The sequence below is a fragment of the Microcaecilia unicolor genome, chromosome 8 (assembly GCF_901765095.1).
Source record: "Microcaecilia unicolor chromosome 8, aMicUni1.1, whole genome shotgun sequence".
NCBI classification, from domain to species: domain Eukaryota; kingdom Metazoa; phylum Chordata; class Amphibia; order Gymnophiona; family Siphonopidae; genus Microcaecilia; species Microcaecilia unicolor.
In genome coordinates, this window is record NC_044038.1 from 240,355,863 (window position 1) to 240,379,790 (window position 23,928).

A 23,928-nucleotide genomic window follows, 5' to 3' on the forward strand; every position below is an offset into this window, starting at 1 on the left:
GCAAAAACCTCAGAAAGGCAGTATATCGTCCCCTTTCCTTTCCATATTTGAGATTCTACATGGAATGTTGAAACTATTTGTAGATTCTACTTGGAATGTTGCTACTATTTAAGATTCTGTTGCTACTATTGGAGATTCTAGATGGAATGTTGCTATTCCACTAGCAACATTCCATGTAGAAGTCGGCCCTTGCAGGTCAGCAACGCGGCCGTGCAGGCTTCTGTTTCTGTGAGTCTGATGTCCTGCGCGGCCGCATTGGTGATCTGCAAGGGCCGACTTCTACATGGAATGTTGCTAGTGGAGGAGCAGCCTAGTGGTTAGTGCAGCGGACTTGGATTCTAGGGAACTGGGTTCGATTCCCACTGCAGCTCCTTGTGACTCTGGGCAAGTCACTTAACCCTCCATTGCCCCTGGTACAAAATAAGTACCTGAATATATGTAAACCGCTTTGAATGTAGTTGCAAAAACCTCAGAAAGGCACTTTATCAAGTCCTATTTCCCATTTCCCATATGCGGACACTTGCCTGAATAAATATGCATGTACTTGAGATATGTAGACATTTGAGAAACCCCTGAGGAAACTTATCAAATGGTGAAACGGGCCCCATTGGGTTCCTTAAGATAAGTGCTTCCTATAATATTTTTAAGCTCTTCCATCTTTTTTTTTTTTAGTTTGAAATTTGGGCGCTTCAGATTAATATTTTGTGTCAGTATCTTCATTAGTAAGTTGTATGAGCGCTGGGCTTTTGAACAATTCACTTCCTGGTGTAGCTGGAATAAACGGTTAGCGCCTCAGTAGTGACCTTTTTCACACCGCGAACACAGCCCAGGGACTCACTCGGGATCTTTTCCAAAGTGGCAGTAAGCCCAACGTGGGCTTGCCGGACGCTTAAAACAGAACTACCGCCAGCCCAATGTGACCTCTGGCTGGAGGGCACACAACATGTAATTAAACTCTGGAATTCGTTGCCAGAGAATGTGGTAAAGGCGGTTAGCATAGCGGAGTTTAAAAAAGGTTTGGACGGCTTCCTAAAGGAAAAGTCCATAGACCGTTATTAAATGGACTTGGGGGAAATCCACTATTTCTGGGATAAGCAGTATAAAATGTTTTGTAAATCTTTAATTTTTCTTATGTTGTGTAAAAATATGGCTGTATTTCAAATGAAATAAGCAGACAAAAGTAAGTTCTGTCTTTGAGGTTGCTGAGGTCTTTTTCCTCCAGTACGAAAGTAGGTTTGAATTGTTACTGTTTCATTCAAGATCTAGCTCTTTGTTACAGTAACATTTGTTACTTTGATGCTCTGACTACATCTCTTGTCATTGTTACATTGTATACAAGAGGTTCCAGCATGGAGACATTTGGTCCTTCCTAGTATTGAACTTGCATCTCAAAGCAGTGTGGGATTTGTAGTCCCTGAGTCTACCCACTGAAATCGGTGCTGCAGGTCCCATAATGCATCAGAATAGAGAGAGCAGTAATCCAGGACTGGCTTTAAATCTCATTTTTGCTGTAAAGATGCTCCAAATGCAAAAAAAAACTTAGCGCCCTTCAGTAAAAGATGCCCTCAATAGTTAAACCTGTTCGACATTTGAGACTACCCTTTGCCCATTTTAAAGAGAATTCTCTTGAGTTATTCCTGTATTAGCTATTTTGCTAATGCCGCCAACTTCCTAAAACTAATTTGACTAACTTTCCAAAGAAATGATAGCTGTGTGTTATGTTTGATTATTGTATTAATTTTGATGCAAGCTGTTTCAGGTCAGTCTTTCAAAGAGGCGGTATGCAATACAGAATTAAACTAGCTTCTGCGACCAGCCCTTGAAATATCCCACTGCGGGTCCTCGCAGTGTCTGCTGAAAAGTCCGCCTTAGACCCGGGTGCTGAATGTTCTCTCCTTTCTTATCTGAAGGTATCTCACGGGAGACCAGTTCTCGAGCGAGTCTTCACTGGAGGCGTACGCCCGCTGCCTGCGCATGGGCTGTCGCTGCATTGAATGTGAGTCAGCTCTTTTCCTTATATAAGATAAAGATCCAGGATAGCCAGCTCGCCTTCATCACCTCTCTGGGACTGTTCAGGGGTTTTGCTGGGACGTGTGATCCTTGAGTTGGGCTCCCTAAGGGGTTCAGGGATTTGTTTGAAGGACAATCGTGTAATGGGCTACATGGCGGGAGCCTAACCTAGGAAGGAAAGGAGGGTGCCTACTTCCCTTTTGTACAACACTAGTTCTATAATGGGAAGTAGTTAAGTTCTGGAACTTGCTGACCAGTGTATCTGGGTTTCAAAAAAGGTTTGGGCAAGCTCCTGGAGGAAATGTCCAGTTATTGAGATGGACATGGGGGGGGGACCCACTGCTTTAGCATGGAATCTTGCTGCTCTTTGGGATTCTGTCAGGTACTTGTGACCTGGACCGGCCACTGTTGGCAGGGCTGTGCCTAGGGTCTCTGGTGCCCCCCTGCAGACTATATCAGTTGTCCCCCCCCCCCCCCAGTCTAGCAGAGCAGGAACAGAAGGGAGCAGGCAAGTAAGCCAGACCTCAGGAAAAAATAGCACTGTATGTATCCCTCATTGATAAGTCTCTGACTCTAAAGTTTAGCAATTTCATTAAAGCAAAATGTATTTTCATAACACTTCACAGATTTCCAACTCAAAATAGGAATGCTAATTCAAAATGTGAGCAAAGTCTTCTTAGTTTCCAAAGATTCTTTTTCTAATCTCCTTTGCACCAAAGGATATAATTCAGATCAAACATTTGTCTCTGATCAACTATCTCAGATCAAATATTTATTTCAGATCAAATATTAAGGTTTCCTTGCTTACAGTCACTTAAATCTACCTAGCCTTATATAGCTTATAGGATTTAAACACTCTTAAACTGAAATTCACCCTTTTCTATTCTTCATAGACTTCAAGTAATCCTGAAATATTCAGATCCTTTTTCACTAGAGAAACCTCAAACTTCAATCTCCACCAACCTCTTTTCATTCATATTTTCTCATTTACCACATAATCTGGCACTCTTTTATAATTTCAGTCAACACACACAGGAACTCACAGCTGCATGTTTCTCTTGGCCAAACCGACGGTCAGTTGCTGTCTCACTCTGTTCCCTTCCGGGCAGATTTCTAACAGAAGCTGATCATCCAATCAGAGAGCTCTATTTGAATGCAGATTAACATACAGACACTGTAATGGGAATTTTTAGTGAAAAACACTAGATAAACCCTTCGTTTTTGGACCAAACTTCACACTTTTGATCAGAGCCATGACCTAACATTAAGGCTGTAAACACTTCCATCATTTTGTATTCATAAATATGCAAATGAGAACCTCCCAAAAACGGACTAATTTGCATATGATTTAAACAAATCTGAGCATATGACAACCAAGTACAGACTCCCAGCACCTGAATTCTGCAATTAGATTTAATACAAATACTTTTAAAACTTATTTTTAGCACTTTTAAAATTTCAGGTTCTCTTTAATTTGAATGCTGTGCAAGCTCTGAAGCTCACCCTGAGTGAGGAGTTAGCCCCAAACCACAGCATATATAGCAATTTGGTTGCATTCTCTCAAATAACTTGAAGAGCCTGCCTGCCTCGGTGAATACTGCTGCGTTGCTATCACTTCCGGTTTTAGGAGAATCGCAACTTCAGGTAAAAGATTTTGCAAGTGAGTGGAAGGCAGGGACCGCAGGGCAGCAGCGCCCCTCGAAGGCAGGCGCCCCCCTGCCTTGCTTAGCCCGCTTACTGCATTGGCACGGCCCTGACTGTTGGAAGCAGGATACTGGGCTACATGGACCATTGGCCTGATCCATTATGGCTATTCTTATTTGCACGTTGTTTGGGGGCTGGATCTGAGAGCCTATAAATGCAACAGATGTTGCATCATACAATTATTCCATTACTATAAATGTAATTAAGTAATGTAAGCAGTTTGAACCTGACCTTTTCCTCAAGGTGACTGTTATTTTTACTTTTCCAGCATATTTATGTAGGCTGACATTTCAAAACTTGTTTGAGGGACAGGGTACGGAGGGCTGTGCAGTAAACACTCTATTCTTGTCCGATGGATGCCTTATGACAATTCCCTTTGCTTTTGTTTCCTGGACTTTGTTGTTATTAACGATGTTTCAACTGTATTCTGTCTTTGTAACATACTGTCAAGTCACAGCAGGATAGATGCCCCAGGGGCTGAAAGCGGGAAATCAGATTACATAAGTACATAAGTAATGCCATACTGGGAAAAGACCAAAGGTCCATCGAGCCCAGCATCCTGTCCCCGGCAGCGGCCAATCCAGGTCAAGGGCATCTGGCAAGCTACCCAAATGTACAAACGTTTTGTACAAGTTATTCCCAAAATTGTGGATTTTTCCCAAGTCCATTTAGTAGCGGTCTATGGACTTGTCCTTTAGGAAACCGTCCAACCCCCTTTTAAACTCTGCCAAGCTAAATGCCTTCACCACGTTCTCCGGCAACAAATTCCAGAGTTTAATTATGCGTTGGGTGAAGAAATATTTTCTCCGATTTGTTTTAAATTTACTACACTGTAGTTTCATCGCATGCCCCCTAGTCCTAGTATTTTTGGAAAGCGTGAACAGACGCTTCACATCCACCTGTTCCACTCCACTCATTATTTTATATACCTCTATCATGTCTCCCCTCAGCCGTCTCTTCTCTAAGCTGAAAAGCCCTAACCTCCTTAGTCTTTCTTCATAGGGAAGTCGTTCCATCCCTGCTATCATTTTCATCGCCCTTCGCTGCACCTTTTGGCTGTGAGCCCTGAATTTCTAACAGGGCACTGGACCTGATGCTTGTTCACCTGGGCTCAGTTTGGTTTACAAAAACAGTTTTAATGTCACAAATACACATTTCAAAGCAGGCTTTACGCCAACCAAAAAGCACAAAATAAAATCAGCTTCCACAGAGTAAAGCTTCCAACATTTTAAAGAAGTTTCCCACTGCCCTCAATCTTATTTTAATGGTGCATATCTTTAAAAATATATATATATAAACATTTTAGGAGTCCAAGATGGCTGCGAAGTTTCCCACTGCCCTCAATCTTATTTTAATGGTGCATATCTTAAAAAAAAAAAATTATAAATATTTTAGGAGTCCAAGATGGCTGCCTACCTATGAGGACGTCTGTGATGGCTCTTGCCTTATCCTGCTTCACCATGCCTAAGCGACGTAGGAGACCCACTGTTCAACCCGCTCGGCGAGTAGTGTTTCCTCAGTTGCGGCAGGTGGAGATCACCGCGTATGCCTGTGCGACTTTGCATGAACCAGCTGCATGAGCGTTGGAGATCTTGAGCCTCAGGAGCACAGTATCGCTGAGTCCACCAGGTCCTATTATGCCCCCACATCCCAGAATGGAACTGGAGCCAGATTCTTCCGGGTCATCGATGGTGACCCCGTTAGCGCTGGGAGAGAGCAGGTCAAAGGCTCAAGTTCCCTTTGCTGAGAGGCCATCGCAAACTGCGCCGTTGGGCAAAATGTTGGTGGGAGAGAACTCTACAGCCTGTGGTTAAGCCAGCAAAAGTCACTGCGTAGGCCATTGGCCGTGCCCTAGAGGTTCTCTGAGTTGTCTTCCAAGGTCTGACCTGTAGGGGCCCAGAATGAAGGTCAGAAATTCTGGCTTTGAAAAAGTGCAACGTTGATTACAAGGGAAGGTAGAGACTTTAGAATTACAGGTTCAACAGGTGAAATCTACACAGTCTGTAGTTCAAGTTAAGAGTAGATGGCTCTATATCAAAGAATTCAGAATTTTGAAAACTATATAAAAGTCTTGAACCTGAGATTTGTTAAATTCCCAAAGGTTCTAACATCTACACCTAAGGAGATAATTCTGTAAATTTTTGAAAGACGTTTTTGGCTATGTGGAGACTGCTTTACCTCCACTGAATAAAATATACGTTTATTTATTTATTTATTGCATTTGTATCCCACATTTTCCCACCTTTTTGCGGGTTCAGTGTGGCTTACAATAAGATATGAATAATGGAAATACATTTGTTACAACTTGGTTATGGGTTACATTTTGCAGAGTTATGCGAAACAATTGAGGTGTCGTTAAGGAATGTAACAATGGAGCACAGACATTGAAACTTTGGAAGGAAACAATGGGAGCTTAGAGGGCGTGCTAAGAAACGTACTAGCTCTTTAGAGAAACCTGATCAAGGAGATATTTCCTCAGCTGCTTTGAATCTTTCTAATATTCTGGAAACCTTAGGGCCTCCCCTTTGTATTTCAAAAGACAAGGAAGCACTTTGGCGATGTTTCTTTAGATTAAAGGGCTGTAACCTTATAGGAGGCAAGGTATCCATTTTCCCTGATGCTTCTCGTTGGACTTGGATTAGACGGAGAAACGTTTTGACTTGGAGCAATATTTCAATTGCGTTATCCTTGTACATGTACTGTTTCCTTAAATAATGTGAAATATGTTTTATTTGAGCCCTCTGTTACTGTTTTATCTAGAGGGGAAACGGGCTTTGTCCACGTGACCTTGTGTTCTACTTCAGCGCCAGTGTGCCTAAGTAAAAGACCTCTTGATTTATTTACTTCCATACTTTCTATTGCCATTGGTCTTCGAAGCCTGTTTCTTGTCACAGAGTCCTTCCCCCAAATCCCCCCCCCCCCCCCAGCTCCAGTTTCTCCTTAGGTGTTCAGTGCTACAAGCTGTGTTCGCAATGCGAGGCCTGACAGAAGCCAGCTATGTTAGGGAGAAGTTCAGAAAGCCACCCCAGACTTCAGGAACTTTCCCTTAATGTTCATTGGCATTACAAGGAATTAGATGTTAGTAGAAATAATTTAAGATGTTTAATAGTATTTTAAACAAACTCAAATTAAGAATTTCATCCCTGAAGAAGTCTAAGGAATGTACTGAGCCGTGGTTGGTGATATTCCCTTGTGCTGCTGTGCTGTTCATTATCAGCAGTCCCTAGAGTTACATCTCTCTGCTACCTCTAGCAGTTGAAGAATAACCTCAAGGAAGAGAGATTTAAAAACCTTGTGATTGTACCTAATGAGCCATTAGTTCCGAACAAATGCCCAAAGAGAAGGAATAAATCAGAAAAACTCAGGATGATAAATGGAAATGTGTGCTTGATGTATTTTTTTTATCCCCCCTAGAAGTTGTAGGTTTATGTTTTTAATGCTGAACTTCATTTTGCTCAACTTGTAAAAGCAGAGAATAAACTTACAAAATCAAATGAAATTTAGGAGGGGTGGTGTTATGAAACATACGTGTCCGAGTCCACAGAAGTGAAAGCTGGTTCAAACAAAGGGGTCTCCAACCCCCTGTCCCCTAAAGATATAAGGACTGAGCAAAAGTCCCATAGTGTTTTGCTTTGGTTTTTTTAGACAGGTATTTTATTTATTTATTTATTTATTTATTTATTTATTTATTTATTTATTTATTTTTATTACATTTGTACCCTGTGCTTTCCCACTCATGGCAGGCTCAATGCAGCTTACATGGAGCAATGGAGGGTTAAGTGACTTGCCCAGAGTCACAAGGAGCTGCCTGTGCCTGAAGTGGGAATTGAACTCAGTTCCTCAGTTCCCCAGGACCAAATGGATGAGTAGCTTAATGGTTAGTCCAGTGGGGAGCCAGGTTCAGTTCCCATTGTGTCTCTTTGTGACCCTGGGCAAGTCACTTAACCCTCCATTGCTCCAGCTGCAAAAGCTTAGATTGTGAGCCCTCTAGGGACAGATAAAGTCCCTGCAGATAATGCTTTGATTGCACCACATAAATGCAGTGTATCAAATCTATGTCCCTTTACCTTTATCTTTACAAGTTTTCACTGTGTTTTTCTCTCCCTCACCCCTTCCGGAGATTGCAGGGAATTGGATCCTTGCACAGAAGGCGTGGTGCTGAACGGTGTTGGGTCTGAGTGTGACAATGTGGCATTTCAGCCGTGTTGGTGTCTCAGAATTAATCGTGTCTTTTGTTGCAGTGGACTGCTGGGACGGGCCGGATGGGATGCCGGTGATTTATCATGGACACACCTTAACCACCAAAATCAAGTTTTCAGAAGTTTTATATACCATTAAAGAGCACGCTTTTGTCACGTCTGAGTAAGTACAGAAAGTAATAAACCTGTTTCCTAGTGAAAACTATATCACTCCAACTTTAAGCAGTGCCTTTGGTCAAAAGAGAATCCAGACGTATGAACAGCCGGCTCTTTGGTAAATTGGTAGATGGCACCTTCTGATACCTTGACTGCATGAAAGCTTCCAGAGTGGAGCAGGATGGAAGGACAAAGGTTATTTGGGTGTTTTTTGCTACTGTCATCCAGTTTAGCTTTCAGTAATTGAGGCAGTTTACTCAGTGTCATTTTGTGGCTGGGGTAATGATAGGGTTACCATATTTTGTCCCCCAAAAAAGAGGACACATGCCCCGCCCCTTTCACATCCTCACTTCGCCCCCCGTCACATTTTCCCCTCCCCCCTGTCACACACCCCATCACCCCCCCTCCCCTTACTTACTAGTGCCCTGGTGGTCTAGTGACCTCTTCTGCCTTCGGGGCAGGAAAGAGCCCCCTCTTTCCTGCCCGGAGCGCTGCCCTGCATGCATCCTTCCTGTTGGTGATCTCGGCGCCGATTCAAAATGGCCGCCAAGAGTTGAAGTCTCGCGGGGTCACTTTAACTCTTGGCGGCCATTTTGAATCGGCGCCGAGATCACCAACAGGAAGGATGCATGCAGGGCAGCGCTCCGGGCAGGAAAGAGGGGGCTGTTTCCTGCCCCGAAGGCAGAAGAGGTCACTAGACCACCAGGGCAGTAGTAACTAAGGGGAGGGGAGGCTAGCAATCTGCCCGTTTGTCCGGATTTCTGGACAAATGGGCAGGCTGGTGGGCTGGCCATGGACGGCCCCCGCCCACCAGCCTGCCCGTTTGTCCAGAAATCCGGACAAATGGGCAGATTGGCAAAAGCCGCCCAGTTGCCTGGACATGTCTTCAAAAAGAGGACATGTCCGGGTAAATCTGGACATATGGTAACCCTAGGTAATGAAACCACAAACTCTGTAACTTTGTACAATGCAGAACCTCTTTAAGAAGCATGCCATGATCATTGGGGCGTAGTTACTTGGGTTTTGCTTGTGGAAAGAGTGCTATGAGGCCACAGGAGCTGTTTCATCAATGTTTCATCAATGTTCTGATAACCCCACTCACCGAGGCTTAGCTTGTCGAGGAGTAAATGCCCTCTTGAGCAGCCAGGGTTCCCTGTGCAAAAAAAGTGAAATTGCACGCTCCCCCTCCCCCCCAGTTATGGCCTGGCACCATGGCTCAACATTCTGTCTTACCCAGCATGCCCTCCTCTTTCTCCTCACCTCTTCTTCAGCACCATTACCCTCCCCAGTCACCCACTCGTTTTCCCCCACGCTCACATGATGTGGAAGGGCATGGGAGGGGTGCCAAGCAGTGTCTTTTCATGCCTGCCCTGAAAGTTCACACTGCGAGTGACCTGTGGTCCCCGAGAGACTAGTTCGACGATGCTTTGCTCTCCTCACCCAGGTATCCCGTCATACTCTCCATTGAGGATCACTGCAGCATCTCTCAGCAGAGGAACATGGCTCAGTATTTTAAGAAGGTTTTTGGAGATATGCTGCTCACCAAACCTGTGGACATCTCTGCTGATGGACTGCCATCCCCCAACCAGCTGAGGAGGAAGATCCTGATCAAGGTGAGAGGCCCTCGAAAATGCATAGAAAGCAAAACAATGTATCTGTGTGGATAAGGAAGTGACTCGGTGGCTAGCACAGTGAGCAGAGAACCGGGGAAGCCAAGGTTCAGATCTCGCTTCTGCCACTGATGCTCTTGTGACCTTTTCCTCAGATTCTATATGGGTCCCCAAAATTTGGGCACAGGTCCCAGATCTGTGCACAAACTAATTAGTTAATGAGTTGCTACTTGGTGTTAATCGACACTCATTTGGGTTTTACGCACTGATCTGCCTAAATTTTATAGCGAGCAGCTCAAAAGGGGGATTGGCCACGGGCGGGTCAGGAGCGTCAGAAATTAGGCGCGGTGTTATAGAACAGGTTCATTTACACCTGCAACTGCCGTGAGTTGTGCACCAGCATTTATACCAGGTTTCAGCAGGCGTAAGTGCCGTGCCCAGCATTAAGCACGAGATCCGCGCTTAGCTAGTGTTGTATCAAGGATGCTGCGTGCAGAGCGCCCTTTGCAAAATACCAGTTTAGCGCAGAAGTTCTGGTGCCTAACTTTTGGGCCTCACTTACAGAATTCCCTCCTTGTCTCCCATTTGCCTTTAGTACCCAGTTAGATTGTAAGCTCTATAGAGCAGGGACTTATTGCACCCCAACTCCTTACAACACCCCGTACCCCCAGTAGCTATAAAATTACACAGTAGATGTATTAGTGGAAAGGATGCTTCATTTCGAATGTTGCATCCTTAATGTCAGGGGGGTGAAGTCTAAGAAAATCGTTTACATATTTATTTAAAAAATTTATAGACCACACTATCTTATGATTCTAGGCGGTTTCCTAGGTAAGATAGTAGCATAGTAAATGACGGCAGATAAAGACCTGAACGGTCCACCCAGTCTGCCCAACAAGATAAACTCATTTTTACATGGTATGTGATACTTTATACCTGAGTTTGATTTGTCCTTGCCATTCTCAGGGCACAGACCGTACAAGTCTGCCCAGCATTGTTCTTGTACTAAAAGTTTTGAAGCTAACTTCGAAACCCATTAAAATGTACACTCCAGTCCATCCCTATCTATTCAGTCACGATCAGGGCACAGACTGTAGAAGTCTGCCCAGCACTGTTGTTGTACTAAAAGTTCTGAAGATTCTAGAATCCTAAAGAGTTACAAGATTCTGGAATCCCAATTAGTAGCAACATTCCATGTAGAACCCCTAAGAGTAACATAGTAACATAGTAAATGACGGCAGATAAAGACCTGTACGGTCCATCCAGTCTGCCCAACAAGATAAACTCATTTTACATGGTATGTGATTCTTTATACCAGAGTTTGATTTGTCCTTGCCATTCTCAGGGCACAGACCACAGAAGTCTGCCCAGCACTGTTCTTGTACTAAGTTCTGAAGCTAACAACGAAGCCCCTTAAAATTTATCCAGCCCATAACGCACACAGTAAGATTCTTAACAGAAGTACAAATAACAGGCATATACAAATCAACACTTCTCTTAAGAGCATAACATAAAATTTCTAAGCAGCAAGTTTATGTGTTGCAAGTTCGCATTCACAGCAGCTATCAAGCTGCTGTGATCTGGAGTGGATTACCATCTGAATTAAGGATTCAAAACGGTTACATTTCTTGCTGTATTTGCTTGTAATATCTAGTTAAATCTTTTGTGATCCTCAGAGAACCTGGATGGTAATTGCAGAATAAAAGTTCCTGTGTAGTATTAGCTTGGAACAAGAGGTCATGATAGAGGGGTAGAATAAGAAAAATTACCTTTTTTTCCCCCCACCCCCCATTTGCCCCGAAGCCATCGCAGGGGAGAGGAAGCAGTTTTTGCACTCCTGTCTCCCATGCGCTCGGTGCAGTGTCACTGCTTGCTCAGGCCTCAGGATGGAACTGGAGAAAGCCAGGAGAAGCAGAAAGAAGCAAGAGGAAAGGTAGAGATGAAGTAGGGGGGGGGGGGGGGTCCATTGCAGAAATGAAATTGGCCATTACAGTCCATATTTGCAATTGTGCACTCTGTTTCTGTGGTCCTGTGCTCTGCTTCCAGGTGCACAAGAGGGGGTCGCCCCAGCAAGTGACCATGTTCTGTGGTTTACATGCTAAGACATTTCTTCTTTTTCAGTTTAGCTCAATCGCACTCTTCTGCTCCCTCTAGTTTGCTCTGGAACTCACTGCCAGTGTTACACATTTAGTTTAGATCTGTTGAGCAGAAGAATAACCAGCATGGTCATTGCACCGTTACAGCTCTGGTCAAACACCAACAGGAACACCAGGATCCTGGGCCTAGGTCTTTTATGTTTTCACAGTTTTCACCTGTAATAGCGCCTTTCCCTTTGGGGTGAGCCTTCTAGAATACAGGGACAAGCCCAAGGTATTCCCCACAGAGGAATCGTCAGATGAAAGGAGGTGGGAGTCACAGAACAATGCATAGCACACACTATTTTATTTGTTACATTTGTATCCCACATTTTCCCACCTCAATGTGGCACCGGAGAGGTGTTTACAGGCTCCGGGGTAAACAAATACAAGGAGATGGATCATGTGGTAGGTCCACATAAAAGATTCGTTTTTCCGTAGATGAGTCTTGCTGCCGTTGTTTACTTTTGACAGTTTCTAAAGTAAGAATAGAAAATACTGCGTTAAAAAGAACCTAGAAATAGACATTCTTACTGTTATGTCACATGTAAGTATGACAATAGTAAGAGGATTACCAATTCCTCCTTGATAAGTCTGCCAGCCGTTAGGACATCCTGGCTGCAGCTCCTGGATTCTCTGTAGTGTTCCTGGCTTCCTCTCTGTGCTATTCCTCCAGGTTTGTCACTGCTGGAAATAGAAAATATTTGGTTTGCATATATAGTATTACAGTACTTGGTACTTCCTCCCCCTCCCCCCTCCCTGTGCAGCCCTGCATTCCCAATCTCTTCCCTCCCCCTCCCCCCTCCCTCTGCAGACTCTCTGCATTCTGTTCCCTCCCTATGCAGACCCTCTGCTTTCCGTCCCCTCCCTGTGCAGCCCTGCACTCCCAATCCCTTCCTTCCCCCTCCCCCTCCCTGTGCAGCCCTGCATTCCCAATCCATTCCCTCCCCCCTCCCTCTGCAGACTCTCTGCATTCCGTTCCCTCCCTATGCAGACCCTCTGCATTCCGTCCCCTCCCTGTGCAGCCCTGCACTCCCAATCCCTTCCTTCCCCCCCTCCCTGTGCAGCCCTGCATTCCCAATCCCTTCCCTCCCCCTTTCCTCTGCAGACCCTCTGCATTCCATCCCCTCCCTGTGCAGCCCTGCACTCCCAATCCCTTCCTTCCCCCTCCCCCTCCCTATGCAGACTCTCTGCATTCCGTTCCCTCCCTCTGCAGACCCTCTGCATTCTGTTCCCTCCCTGTGCAGCCCTGCATTCCCAATCCCTTCCCTCCCCCCCTCCCTGTGCAGCCCTGCATTCCCAATCCCTTCCCTCCCCCTCCCTCTCTCTGCAGACCCTCTGCATTCCGTTCCCTCCCTCTGCAGACCCTCTGCATTCTGTTCCCTCCCTGTGCAGCCCTGCATTCCCAATCCCTTCCCTCCCCCCCCTCCCTGTGCAGCCCTGCATTCCCAATCCCTTCCCTCCCCCTCCCTCTCTCTGCAGACCCTCTGCATTCCATTCCCTCCCTCTGCAGACCCTCTGCATTCTGTTCCCTCCCTATGCAGACCCTCTGCTTTCCATCCCCTCCCTGTGCAGCCCTCTGCATTCCCAATTCCTTCCCTCCCCCCCCTCCATGTGCAGCCCTGCATTCCCAATCCCTTCCCTCCCCCTCCCCCTCCCTCTGCAGACCCTCTGCATTCCGTTCCCTCCCTCTGCAGACCCTCTGCATTCTGTTCCCTCCCTATGCAGACCCTCTGCATTCCGTCCCCTCCCTGTACAGCCCTGCACTCCCAATCCCTTCCTTCCCCCTCCCTATGCAGCCCTCTGCATTCCGACCCCTCCCTGTGCAGCCCTGCACTCCCAATCCCTTCCTTCCCCCTCCCCCCTCCTTGTGCAGCCCTCTGCATTCCCAATTCCTTCCCTCCCCCCTCCCTGTGCAGCCCTGCATTCCCAATCCCTTCCCTCCCCCTCCCCCCTCCCTCTGCAGACCCTCTGCATTCCGTCCCCTCCCTGTGCAGCCCTGCACTCCCAATCCCTTCCTTCCCCCCCCTCCTTGTGCAGCCCTCTGCATTCCCAATTCCTTCCCTCCCCCCCTCCCTGTGCAGCCCTGCATTCCCAATCCCTTCCCTCCCCCTCCCCCTCCCTCTGCAGACCCTCTGCATTCCGTTCCCTCCCTCTGCAGACCCTCTGCATTCCGTCCCCTCCCTGTGCAGCCCTGCACTCCCAATCCCTTCCTTCCCCCCCTCCCTGTGCAGCCCTGCATTCCCAATCCCTTTCCTCCCCCTCCCCCCTCCCTCTGCAGACCCTCTGCATTCCGTCCCCTCCCTGTGCAGCCCTGCACTCCCAATCCCTTCCTTCCCCCTCCCCCCTCCCTATGCAGCCCTCTGCATTCCCAATTCCTTCCCTCCCCCCTCCCTGTGCAGCCCTGCATTCCCAATCCCTTCCCTCCCCCCCCCCCCCTCCCTCTGCAGACCCTCTGCATTCCGTCCCCTCCCTGTGCAGCCCTGCACTCCCAATCCCTTCCTTCCCCCTCCCCCCTCCCTATGCAGCCCTCTGCATTCCCAATCCCTTCCCTCCCTAATTCCCTGTAGTAAGTATAGTAAGACTATATGTGCAAGTACAGTATACTGTACCTGACTGCTGCTCTGGCTCTTCCTCCTGCTGTCTACCTGGGCTCCCATCCAGGTGCTTCTGAGTCAGGTCCACTGAGCCCCATCTATATAGCTGCCAGCCATTGTGACATCAACCGATTGTGCTGTGGCTGCCTTTTCTTGGTGACCATATATGGGAATTTGGGTGTGCTTTCAGGTTATCAAAGGGTTGACATCAATCTCTTTGTACACCTAAGTTCATGCATGTGTAACCCATAGGGGGTTCAAATAATCTTGACTGGGCTCCTCCAGAGGGAAAAACTTAAGGTTCTAAAGTGACATCATCACTCTGGGAGAACCGCTGAGCAAGCTGAGACCTGGTTGCCTTGGCAACGGCTTGCTGGTCAGCTGGGAGGTCAGCTTAAAGCTGGACAGACGTGTTTTGAGTCTGGGAGCAGCAGTGGCAGAAAATCCCTTTTAAAAGCGGTTTTAAAGTGTTGTATGAGTGAGAACAGTGTGATTGAATAGAGCTCAAACAGGTGCCCCAACTGACCAGATGACCATCGGAGGGAATGGGGGATGACCTCCCCGTAGTCCCCCAGTGGTCACCAACCCCCTCCCACACTAAAAAAACTATAAATATAAACCTTTTTTGACCAGCCTGTATGCCAGCCTCAAATGTCATACCCAGCTCCCTGACAGCCGTATGCAAGTCCCTAGAACAGTGTTTGGTGGGTGCAGTGCACGTCAGGCAGGCGGACCAAGGCCCATTCTCCCCCTACCTGTTACACTTGTGGTGGTAAATATGAGCCCTCCAACCCCCCCCCCCCCAAACCCCACTGTACCCACATGTAGGGCCCCCCCTTCATCCCTAAGGGCTATGGTACTGGTGTATAGTTGTGGGGAGTGGGTTTTGGAGGGGATTTGGGGAGCTGAGCAAACAAGGTAAGGGAGCTATGTACCTGGGAGCAATTTATGAAGGTCACTGCAGTGCCCCCTAGGGTGCCCGGTTGGTGTCCTGGCATGTGAGGGGGACCAGTGCACTACAAATGCTGGCTCCTCCCACGGCCAAATGCCTTGGGGTTCGCCGGGTTTGAGATCGCCGGCAGTTTTTTCCATTTTCGCGGAAAAACACACCCGGCGATCTCAAACCCGGCGAAATCCAAGGCATTTGGCCGGGCCAAACGGTATTATCGAAAAAAAAAAGATGGCCAGCCATCTTTTTTGAAAATACGGTTCCGGCCAACTGTTGCACCGCCGGGAGAATAGATCGCCAGCGACGTTCGATTATTCCCCTCCATGTTACTATGTATGTAATTCCTCTTAAGATTTCGAATAAAGTGCTGTCTGGGAGGCACATTCAATGTACTTTAGGTATATAAGCTTCATGAATAGTATTGAAGGGAAAAATCAGTTCTAATGTAGTTTTATTAAAGAATTGTTTTCTTCACTTGAATTCCCATTTGTGTAGCTGGAGGCTAGATGGCAGGGATGTCGCTGGTGTCCGCTTCTTCTGAGTACTCAGACACCCTGGTGAGCAATTAATTATGAAACATCTTCTAGGGTTTATATCAGATTCTCAGTTGACAATGGAGTTTCAGGTTAATAATTTAAGTAAGAACATTTTTTAAGTTGCGCCAGTTAAGATCAATTAGGTCTCTTTTTATTCAGAACACTTTTAAGTATTGGTTCAATCTATAATTCTATCTCAAATAGGTTATTGTAACGCTTTTTATGCAGGTATGCATCAAAATTCCATAATATTTATTTATTTATTTCTTACATTTGTACCCCGCGCTTTCCCACAAGGTTGCTGCTGTGACAGAATACTTCAGCCAGATTGATATATGACTGTAGGAAATTTGACAGTGCAAAACCTTTACTAAGCGATCTACACTGGTTGCCAGTACGTGCATATAGAGTTTAAGGTGGCATGACTGGTGTGTAAATTATTAATGGTTGTTGTCCTTATGTCCACATGCAGTTACTAACTATTCCTGCTGCTTATAAGTACATAAGTATTGTCACACTGGAACAGACCAAAGGTCAATCAAGCCCAGTATTGTGTTTCCAACAGTGGCCAATCCAGGTCACAAATACCTGGCAAGATCCCAGAAAAGCTCAATACATTTTCTGATGCTTATCCCAGAAATAAGCAGTGGATTTTCCCAAGTCAATTTAATAATGGTCTGTGGACTTTTCCTTTAAGTAGTCACCCAGACCCTTTTTAAACCCTGCTAAGCTAACCGCCTTTACCACATTCTCTGGCAATGAGTGAAGAAACTTTTTCTCAAATTCGTATTAAATTTACTATTGCAATGAAGTAGTTTGTTCCGCTTCTCGCTTTGGATCCCTATTGAGATTGGGCTTTCCGTGTGTTAATTGAGTTTATCTTAAATGCTTTCACAGGGATGGGGCCCGTGGGGACACAGACAAAGTTTGTCCCCGTGTCATTTTCTAATTTGAAGCCTGTTAATGAACTGGACCGTTATTTATGTTTGAGTGATGCAGACAATGATATTTTGATTTGATTTTGGGGGGGGAAAACAAGCAAACATGCTGGCCACAACTAGCAAAATTTGCATGGGGGATCCTGTACATCCTGCTACCAGCACATCTTCTGAGAAGACATCTTCTGTTGCAGGAAGGACTGTGGAAGACGGGAGAGCTAGACTGAATCCTGAGCTTGTTGAATGCTGCTTTTTATGTAGTGGTTCTTGATCCAGATTAGTTGGGGCTTATGCAATCACATTTAAGCTCATGAAAGGCGGGGAAAGTCATCAGTCTGTAACCCAATGACTTATAGACACCAACCAATCCGAACCAACCATACAGTATCACCCTGAAGAAAACCACAGCAAGATGGCGGAAACATTGATTAAACAAACTCAGATGCGGTACCACCCAAACAGCTGCAAAAACCATGAAACCAGCCACAGAAACCTATGAGAACGTGTAATCCTGTTACCCCTTGGAATATTATTAATTTAAAGAGAATACTGTGAAGGGGAAGAAAGTAAAGGAGGTGTGGCAGAGACGGTATTAGCATACAAAAGTATTTCTTCAGATAGGTTTAGATTAATCCCAATTGCTCTGTAATGGAGAGCTGTTGCCAGGAATTTGAACCCTATCTTTCAATAGCTTACTAGCGTTCTGGAGAGTTAAGTACATAAGTAGTGCCATACTGGGAAAGACCAAAGGTCCATCTAGCCCAGCATCCTGTCACCGACAGTGGCCAATCCAGGTCAAGGGCACCTGGCACGCTCCCCAAACGTAAAAACATTCCAGACAAGTTATACCTAAAAATGCGGAATTTTTCCAAGTCCATTTAATAGCGGTCTATGGACTTGTCCTTTAGGAATCTAACCCCTTTTTAAACTCCGTCAAGCTAACCGCCTGTACCACGTTCTCCGGCAACGAATTCCAGAGTCTAATTACACGTTGGGTGAAGAAAAATTTTCTCCGATTCGTTTTATGTTCAAACGTTTTTTATTGACATTGTATCAACACCAACATTGTCGTACAAGCTCTGCTTCAGTCTAAATATTCAACATTGCAACTAGCATACAGCAGATGTAAATTTTTGCCAACATTATTACCCCATCAAATATACCAATCCTCCCCCCCCTCTCCCATTCCCTCCCCCCCCCCCCCCCCTTTTACCCCAGACCTGGTTAACCATTCAGTATCAGCCCGTGAAGTTCACCCTGTATTTAAAAGTAAACTTCGGCCTCTATGGCTTAGGCTTTGCAAATAAGGGCCCCAGATAGCCAAAAATGTGACTCTCTTTTTCTGTGAGAACCTAGATTCTCCCGCCTCCCACGATACCAGCTGATGCAACTGATTTCTCCAGTGCCAGTATGCCGGAGGATCTTTGACCGTCCAGTACTGTAAAATACATTTCCTGGCCAATAGGCTCATCTTGCGGAGCATTAATGTTTCAAAGCGATTCCGCCCTCTAAAGGACCCCGGAATGTCTAAAATCAGTTGCTCAACTGTCCCCAAAATCCGCAGCCCTAACCGCTCCTCCCAAAATCCTTGAACTCTAGCCCAGAACCTTTTTAAAATTGGGCAGCTCCAGAACATGTGTAACATTGTGCCAGGATGTCTTCCACATTTAAGACAGTCCGGGCTGCGATTTCCTCCCATATGTGCTAATTGAGCTGTAGTTACATATCCCCTATGAATGCAACGATAGGCACATTCTCTCAAACGAGCATCTGATACTAACAGGGGTATTCTTGCTATTGATTTATTGATGTCCCAGGAGGTCATTGCAACTCCCAATTCCTTTTCCCAAGCACTCCTTAGCTGTCTATAGTCCCTGGGGGGCAGCCATCCTGATATTGTTTTATAAAGAGAGGATATTGTGATTTCTCCCTCACCAAAAGAGTGAAAAAATTCCCGTATCCTTCCCCCCAACCGAGTTCTCAAAGGGTCTGCCGGTAGAGAAGTGATATAATGTCGCACTTGACGTATAGCAAATCTATTCCCCCAAGAGTCGCCTACCTTTCCCAATAACTCCTCGTCGGTAAGAGGCTGCCCATCTTCACCCACCAGGTGTTCCAATTTAGAAATTCCCCGTCTAGCCCATTCAACAAAATATCGGCTTGACAATCCTGGCAAAAATGCACTGTTCCCACGTATGGTTATCAAATCTGTTGTTGTTGGGTCCCCCCCTAGTTGGCGAATAAGCACTCCCCACACCTCTCGGAGTGAGCGCAACAGCACACTTTTACTGAATCCCTCCGGTAGGTCTCGTGTTTTGTGGTGTAAAAGCGAAAAAAGGTGGTGAGGCTCCCAAAGCGCTGCCTCCAGCACCGTAGGAGTATATTGCTGCGTGTCTAAACACCAATCTCCCAGATATCGCAAATGACATGCTTTATTGTATAATTCTAAATTTGGCATGCCCATTCCTCCTCGGCTCCAGCTCCCCACTAACCGTGAGAAGCGAACCCGTGGCTTCTTGCCTCTCCAGCAGAACTTTGATGCTAGTTTATAAAAACTCTTTAGGTCTTTCCGTCGGAGCCAAACTGGGATGGTCTGCATCACATAAAGCCATTTGGGAAACAACACCATTTTAATCATATTTACTCTCCCTAACACTGACAATGGCAAATCCATCCATCCTTGTAGCACCTGCTGGGTCTCCTCTAACAACCAAGTAATATTCAGATCATACAACCGCGAGAGATCCATAGGCATCAAGATTCCGAGATACCTAAAAGAGGTTTGTGCTTTTCTCAGAGGGAACTCGCCTCTCCACCGCCTCCACACATCCTCTGAGGAGGCCAAGGCCTCCGATTTCTCTAAATTCAAACTGAGGCCCGCATAATCTCCGTATTCGGAGAAGATCTCTAATAGAGCATTCAGAGATTCTTGTGGGTCTGTTAAATGGACCAAGATGTCATCTGCGAAAGCCGCTACCTTAAAGACCTCGCTTCCTATCTTTACCCCTGCCACCGCTTTCTGTTCCTCAATTTCTCTCAACAAGGGATCCAGTGATAGCACAAATAATAGCGGTGACAGAGGACAACCTTGACGTGTTCCCCGGCCTATTTCAAAATCTTGTGTCTCAATCCCATTTACCGATATTCTAGCCTTTGGCGCTGAATACAATGCTTTAATCCCTGATAGAAATCTATCCGTGAAGCCATATTTCTGAAGAACAGCATATAGAAAATTCCATTTTACTTTATCAAAAGCTTTTTCAGCATCGAAGCTTATTAATAAAGAATTTTCCTTCCCCCGACTTCTGGCTTCTAAAGAGGTCAGCACCTTGCAAACATTCTTAGTGATTTTCCGTCCCCTTACAAACCCCACCTGGGAGTCGTGTATAAGCTTCGGCAAAATTCTCGCTAATCTGTTCGCTAAGATCTTAGCCAACAATTTCACTTCATAATTTAACAGCGAAATGGGCCTATATGACTCAACTAGTTCCGGGTCCTTCCCTTTCTTGGGGAGTACTATAATACAGGCTGTATTTAAATCCGGAGGCATCCTTTCCTGTTCTATCAGTATGTTAAACATTGCAGCTAAGGGCTCAGTGATTTCTTCTCCCATGATCTTGTAAAATTCCGCTCGGTAGCCGTCTACTCCCGGCGCCTTAAGCAGCGCACTTTGATTAATCGCCAGAAACACCTCGTCTGGTGTAATAGGAGTATTCAGTTGTTGTGCCTCTTGAGGGGATAGCGTTGGTAATCCCATCTGATCGAGGTAGGAGTCTCCCGTCAGACCATCATCCGGCGGGGCCTCATATAATTTTTTGTAATATTGATAGAAACTCTCACTAATTTCCTTGTCCGTGTGGACTCGCTCTCCTTGCCTCTTCTTCATAGTCAAAATCCTGGTTTTACCCTGTTTGGTTGCAATCAGGCGCGCCATCAAACGACCACACTTATTCCCATGCTTATATAATTGATATTTATAATAAATTTGCGATTTAACTGCTTTGTAATGAAGTATTTCATTTAATTTAGTCTGCAAGAGCATCAAGTGTTGTCTATTCTCAATGGAGGCTTGTTGCCCATATCTTCTCCGAGCTTGGCATACTAATTGACTCACCCTCAATATCTCTCTATTCCTAGTTTTACGTTTGTGAGCCATATAACTAATGATTTCTCCTCGAAATACTGCCTTAGCCGCCTCCCAGTACAGAACCGGGTCTTCAACGTGCATTGCATTGTGTACTTTATAATCCCTCCAGCTCTGATGTATGGAGGCCCTGAAACCCTGATCCCGGTATAGTTCTGTGGGAAATACCCATCTCTGTACCCCTCCCCTCTCGTCCCGAGGTGCCCAGCTCATTTCCACCCAGGCATGATCCGATATCACATCTGCTCCTATTGCAGATGCCGTCACTGAATTGAACATCTGTTCTGAAATCAGCAAATAATCAATTCTAGCCTGTGTGCCGTGCGCTCTCGAGAGGTGTGTGTAATCTCTCCCCTGCGGATTGAAAGTCCTCCAGACGTCCACTAGCCCCACCTGTCGACAAAGATTAGGCAGCCCCCGAGACTCCCGTCTAGACTCATTCCTCCTAGCCCCAGTACTGTCAATCAAGGGGTCCATCACCATATTAAAGTCTCCCCCTATTATTATGGGCAAAGATTTGCTCAATAACAGTCGCGAAGTGATCGTCTTATAGAACTTCCGATCATATTGGTTCGGAGCATATACATTGCCAAACAACATAATTTGGCGTTGCACATGAGCCTCACACAGCAAAAATCTACCCCCTGGATCTGTGAAGCTCACTTCCACCTTATCCACTATTCCTTTTCGAAACAGGATGGCAACCCCCCCTTTCTTTCCTTGTGCCGCTGCCGATACACAATCCCCCACCCACCAAGTTCGCAATTTAGCATGTTCCCCAGCCGATAGATGGGTTTCCTGAAGAAAGGCTATATCGACTCTATGTCTTTGTAAATGTTGCAAAATTTTTGATCGTTTAATTGGGGACGAGATCCCTCCCACGTTCCATGTAACTATTTTTAGGGGACCCAGGTCACATAAAGAATCTGATCACAAGATGTATACCATTTATACATGGAAGAGGGATGTCCCAGCCTCCACCCCTCCTCATACATTATCCTTAGCCATTTTAGCTCATTCTCAAACCCCAATCGCCATCTCTTCCAGGTCTCAATCCCCCCCCAACCCCCAGATCCCCCCTCTTCCCCTTTATGAACCCCAACTATCCCCTTAAACCCCAACTTCCCTTCTTCTAAACCCATGCCTCTAAAAGAGACCATCACGTATAACACCTCCTACCCCCCTCCCTCTCGTAAACCAACTAACACAAAGTGCTTCCCCGCGACTTCTTCTCCTCAGTATGACTCTAATTTATGATTATATAACTTTTCCAGTTAGTCCAAAAAACAGCATTTAACAAACTACACAAAACCTTATTCCAGAGTTCTCAGGCTGTCTCTGATCTGTAAGGAGAATCCTCCACAGCCCTCTGCAGGAATATCCCCGGGATGGCCTTTTGCAGTATCCCTCTGCTATTAATCCAAGCCACTTTGACAAAAATCGCCTCAATTCTTCTGTATAGTGATTATATCTTAATTCTCTGTAGTATTCTATTCAATAATCCCAGGCTTCTGCCCAGTCCATTCTGCAGCGCGTGCCCAAGGGATTCTAGTTGCCTAAGAAGTTCTCCAGGCTTCCTCCTGTGGCCACAATCCCGTCAAACCATCAACTCCGCCCATCAAATTGGGTCTGAACATCTTCCAAATCTAATTAACTTTTTGTAATCCAACATGTTTTATCCATGTGCCCCTCGATCTCATCCTCCATTAGATATCCGCTGAGCTTCCATTTAGCCTCCCCATCAGCGGTGTTCCACAGAGTTCAAAAAAGCTTGTGCTTGTTCGGTCGTTGTATAAACCTGTGTAACCGCTTGATAGGTGACTCTTAGTTTAGCTGGGTATTGCAGTGCAAATCGAATTTTCTTTTCAAAAAGTTTTGTGCAGATAGGCGAGAACTTCCTTCTCTGCATCGCCACCGCAGCAGAGTAATCCTGGAAGCATAAGATCTTTTTGTTCCCATATTGCAGCTCCTGATCTTTCCTCAAAGCTTGCAATATTGCCTCTTTGTGCGCAAAGTTTAAGATGCGGCAGATTACCACTCTCGGACGCGTGGTTTCCACAGGCTTGGGCCCCACTCGATGTGCTCTCTCTACCTGGAGAATTCCCAGGTCTTCTGGGAGTTGTAGTTGTTCTGGCAACCATTTTTCCAAAAATACCCGCAGGTTTACAGTCTCCAAAGCCTCAGGCAGACCCACCAATCTTAAGTTATTCCTCCTTGATCTGTTCTCGAGGTCTTCAAGCTTTCCTTCATAGCTTTCCACCATGGTTTTAAGCTTAATATTTTCCTCCTCCATTTTGTGCACTTTGTCTTCGAGAGCTCCATGACGTTGCTGATACTCCGCTAGCTCTTTAGTAAGCTGTCCCAAGTTTTCCTGGACCAACGTTATTTTACTGTCGATGGGCCCCAATCGTCGATCCAGCAGAGGCTCCATGGCGGCCGTCACCTCCGCCGCCACCTCCGCTACCCACACGGAGCTCAAGGCCGTCGCAGCCGGGCTCGCCGGCGCCGCCATTTTTTCCTCGCCGGCCCGCGTCTTTTCTTTTTCTCGGCGGACGCTTTTCGCCGCCATGGATTCTTCCGTGAGTAGCACCGATTTAATTACCTTCCCTTCTTGCTGCAGGCTAAGGTATTTATCGGGTCTTTACTGGGGCGTTTTCCTTGATTTTGAGGGTTGAGTGGGTAAGCTGTCCGGAGCGGAGGTTTCAACAACCGCTCCTGGTCATGGCGTCACGTGATCCCCCCTCCGATTCGTTTTAAATTTACCACACTGTAGCTTCAACTCATGCCCTCTAGTCCTAGTATTTTTGGATAGCGTGAACAGTCGCTTCACATCCACCCGATCCATTCCACTCATTATTTTATACACTTCTATCATATCTCCCCTCAGCCGTCTCTTCTCCAAGCTGAAAAGCCCTAGCCTTCTCAGCCTCTCTTCATAGGAAAGTCGTCC

At 46.1% G+C, this 23,928-nt stretch overlaps 1 protein-coding gene across 3 annotated transcripts in view; it reads left to right on the forward strand.

Annotated features, from left to right (window-relative positions):
* The window catches only part of PLCG1 (phospholipase C gamma 1), a 190,798-nt gene that overhangs the window by 102,909 nt on the left and 63,961 nt on the right, over positions 1-23,928 (forward strand). For all 3 annotated transcript variants that reach the window (XM_030211878.1, XM_030211879.1, XM_030211880.1), the window contains exons 11-13: positions 1,911-1,996; positions 7,956-8,076; positions 9,514-9,682. In XM_030211878.1, coding sequence (XP_030067738.1) covers positions 1,911-1,996; positions 7,956-8,076; positions 9,514-9,682 — 376 coding nt within the window. The remainder of the gene's footprint in view (positions 1-1,910; positions 1,997-7,955; positions 8,077-9,513; positions 9,683-23,928) is intronic.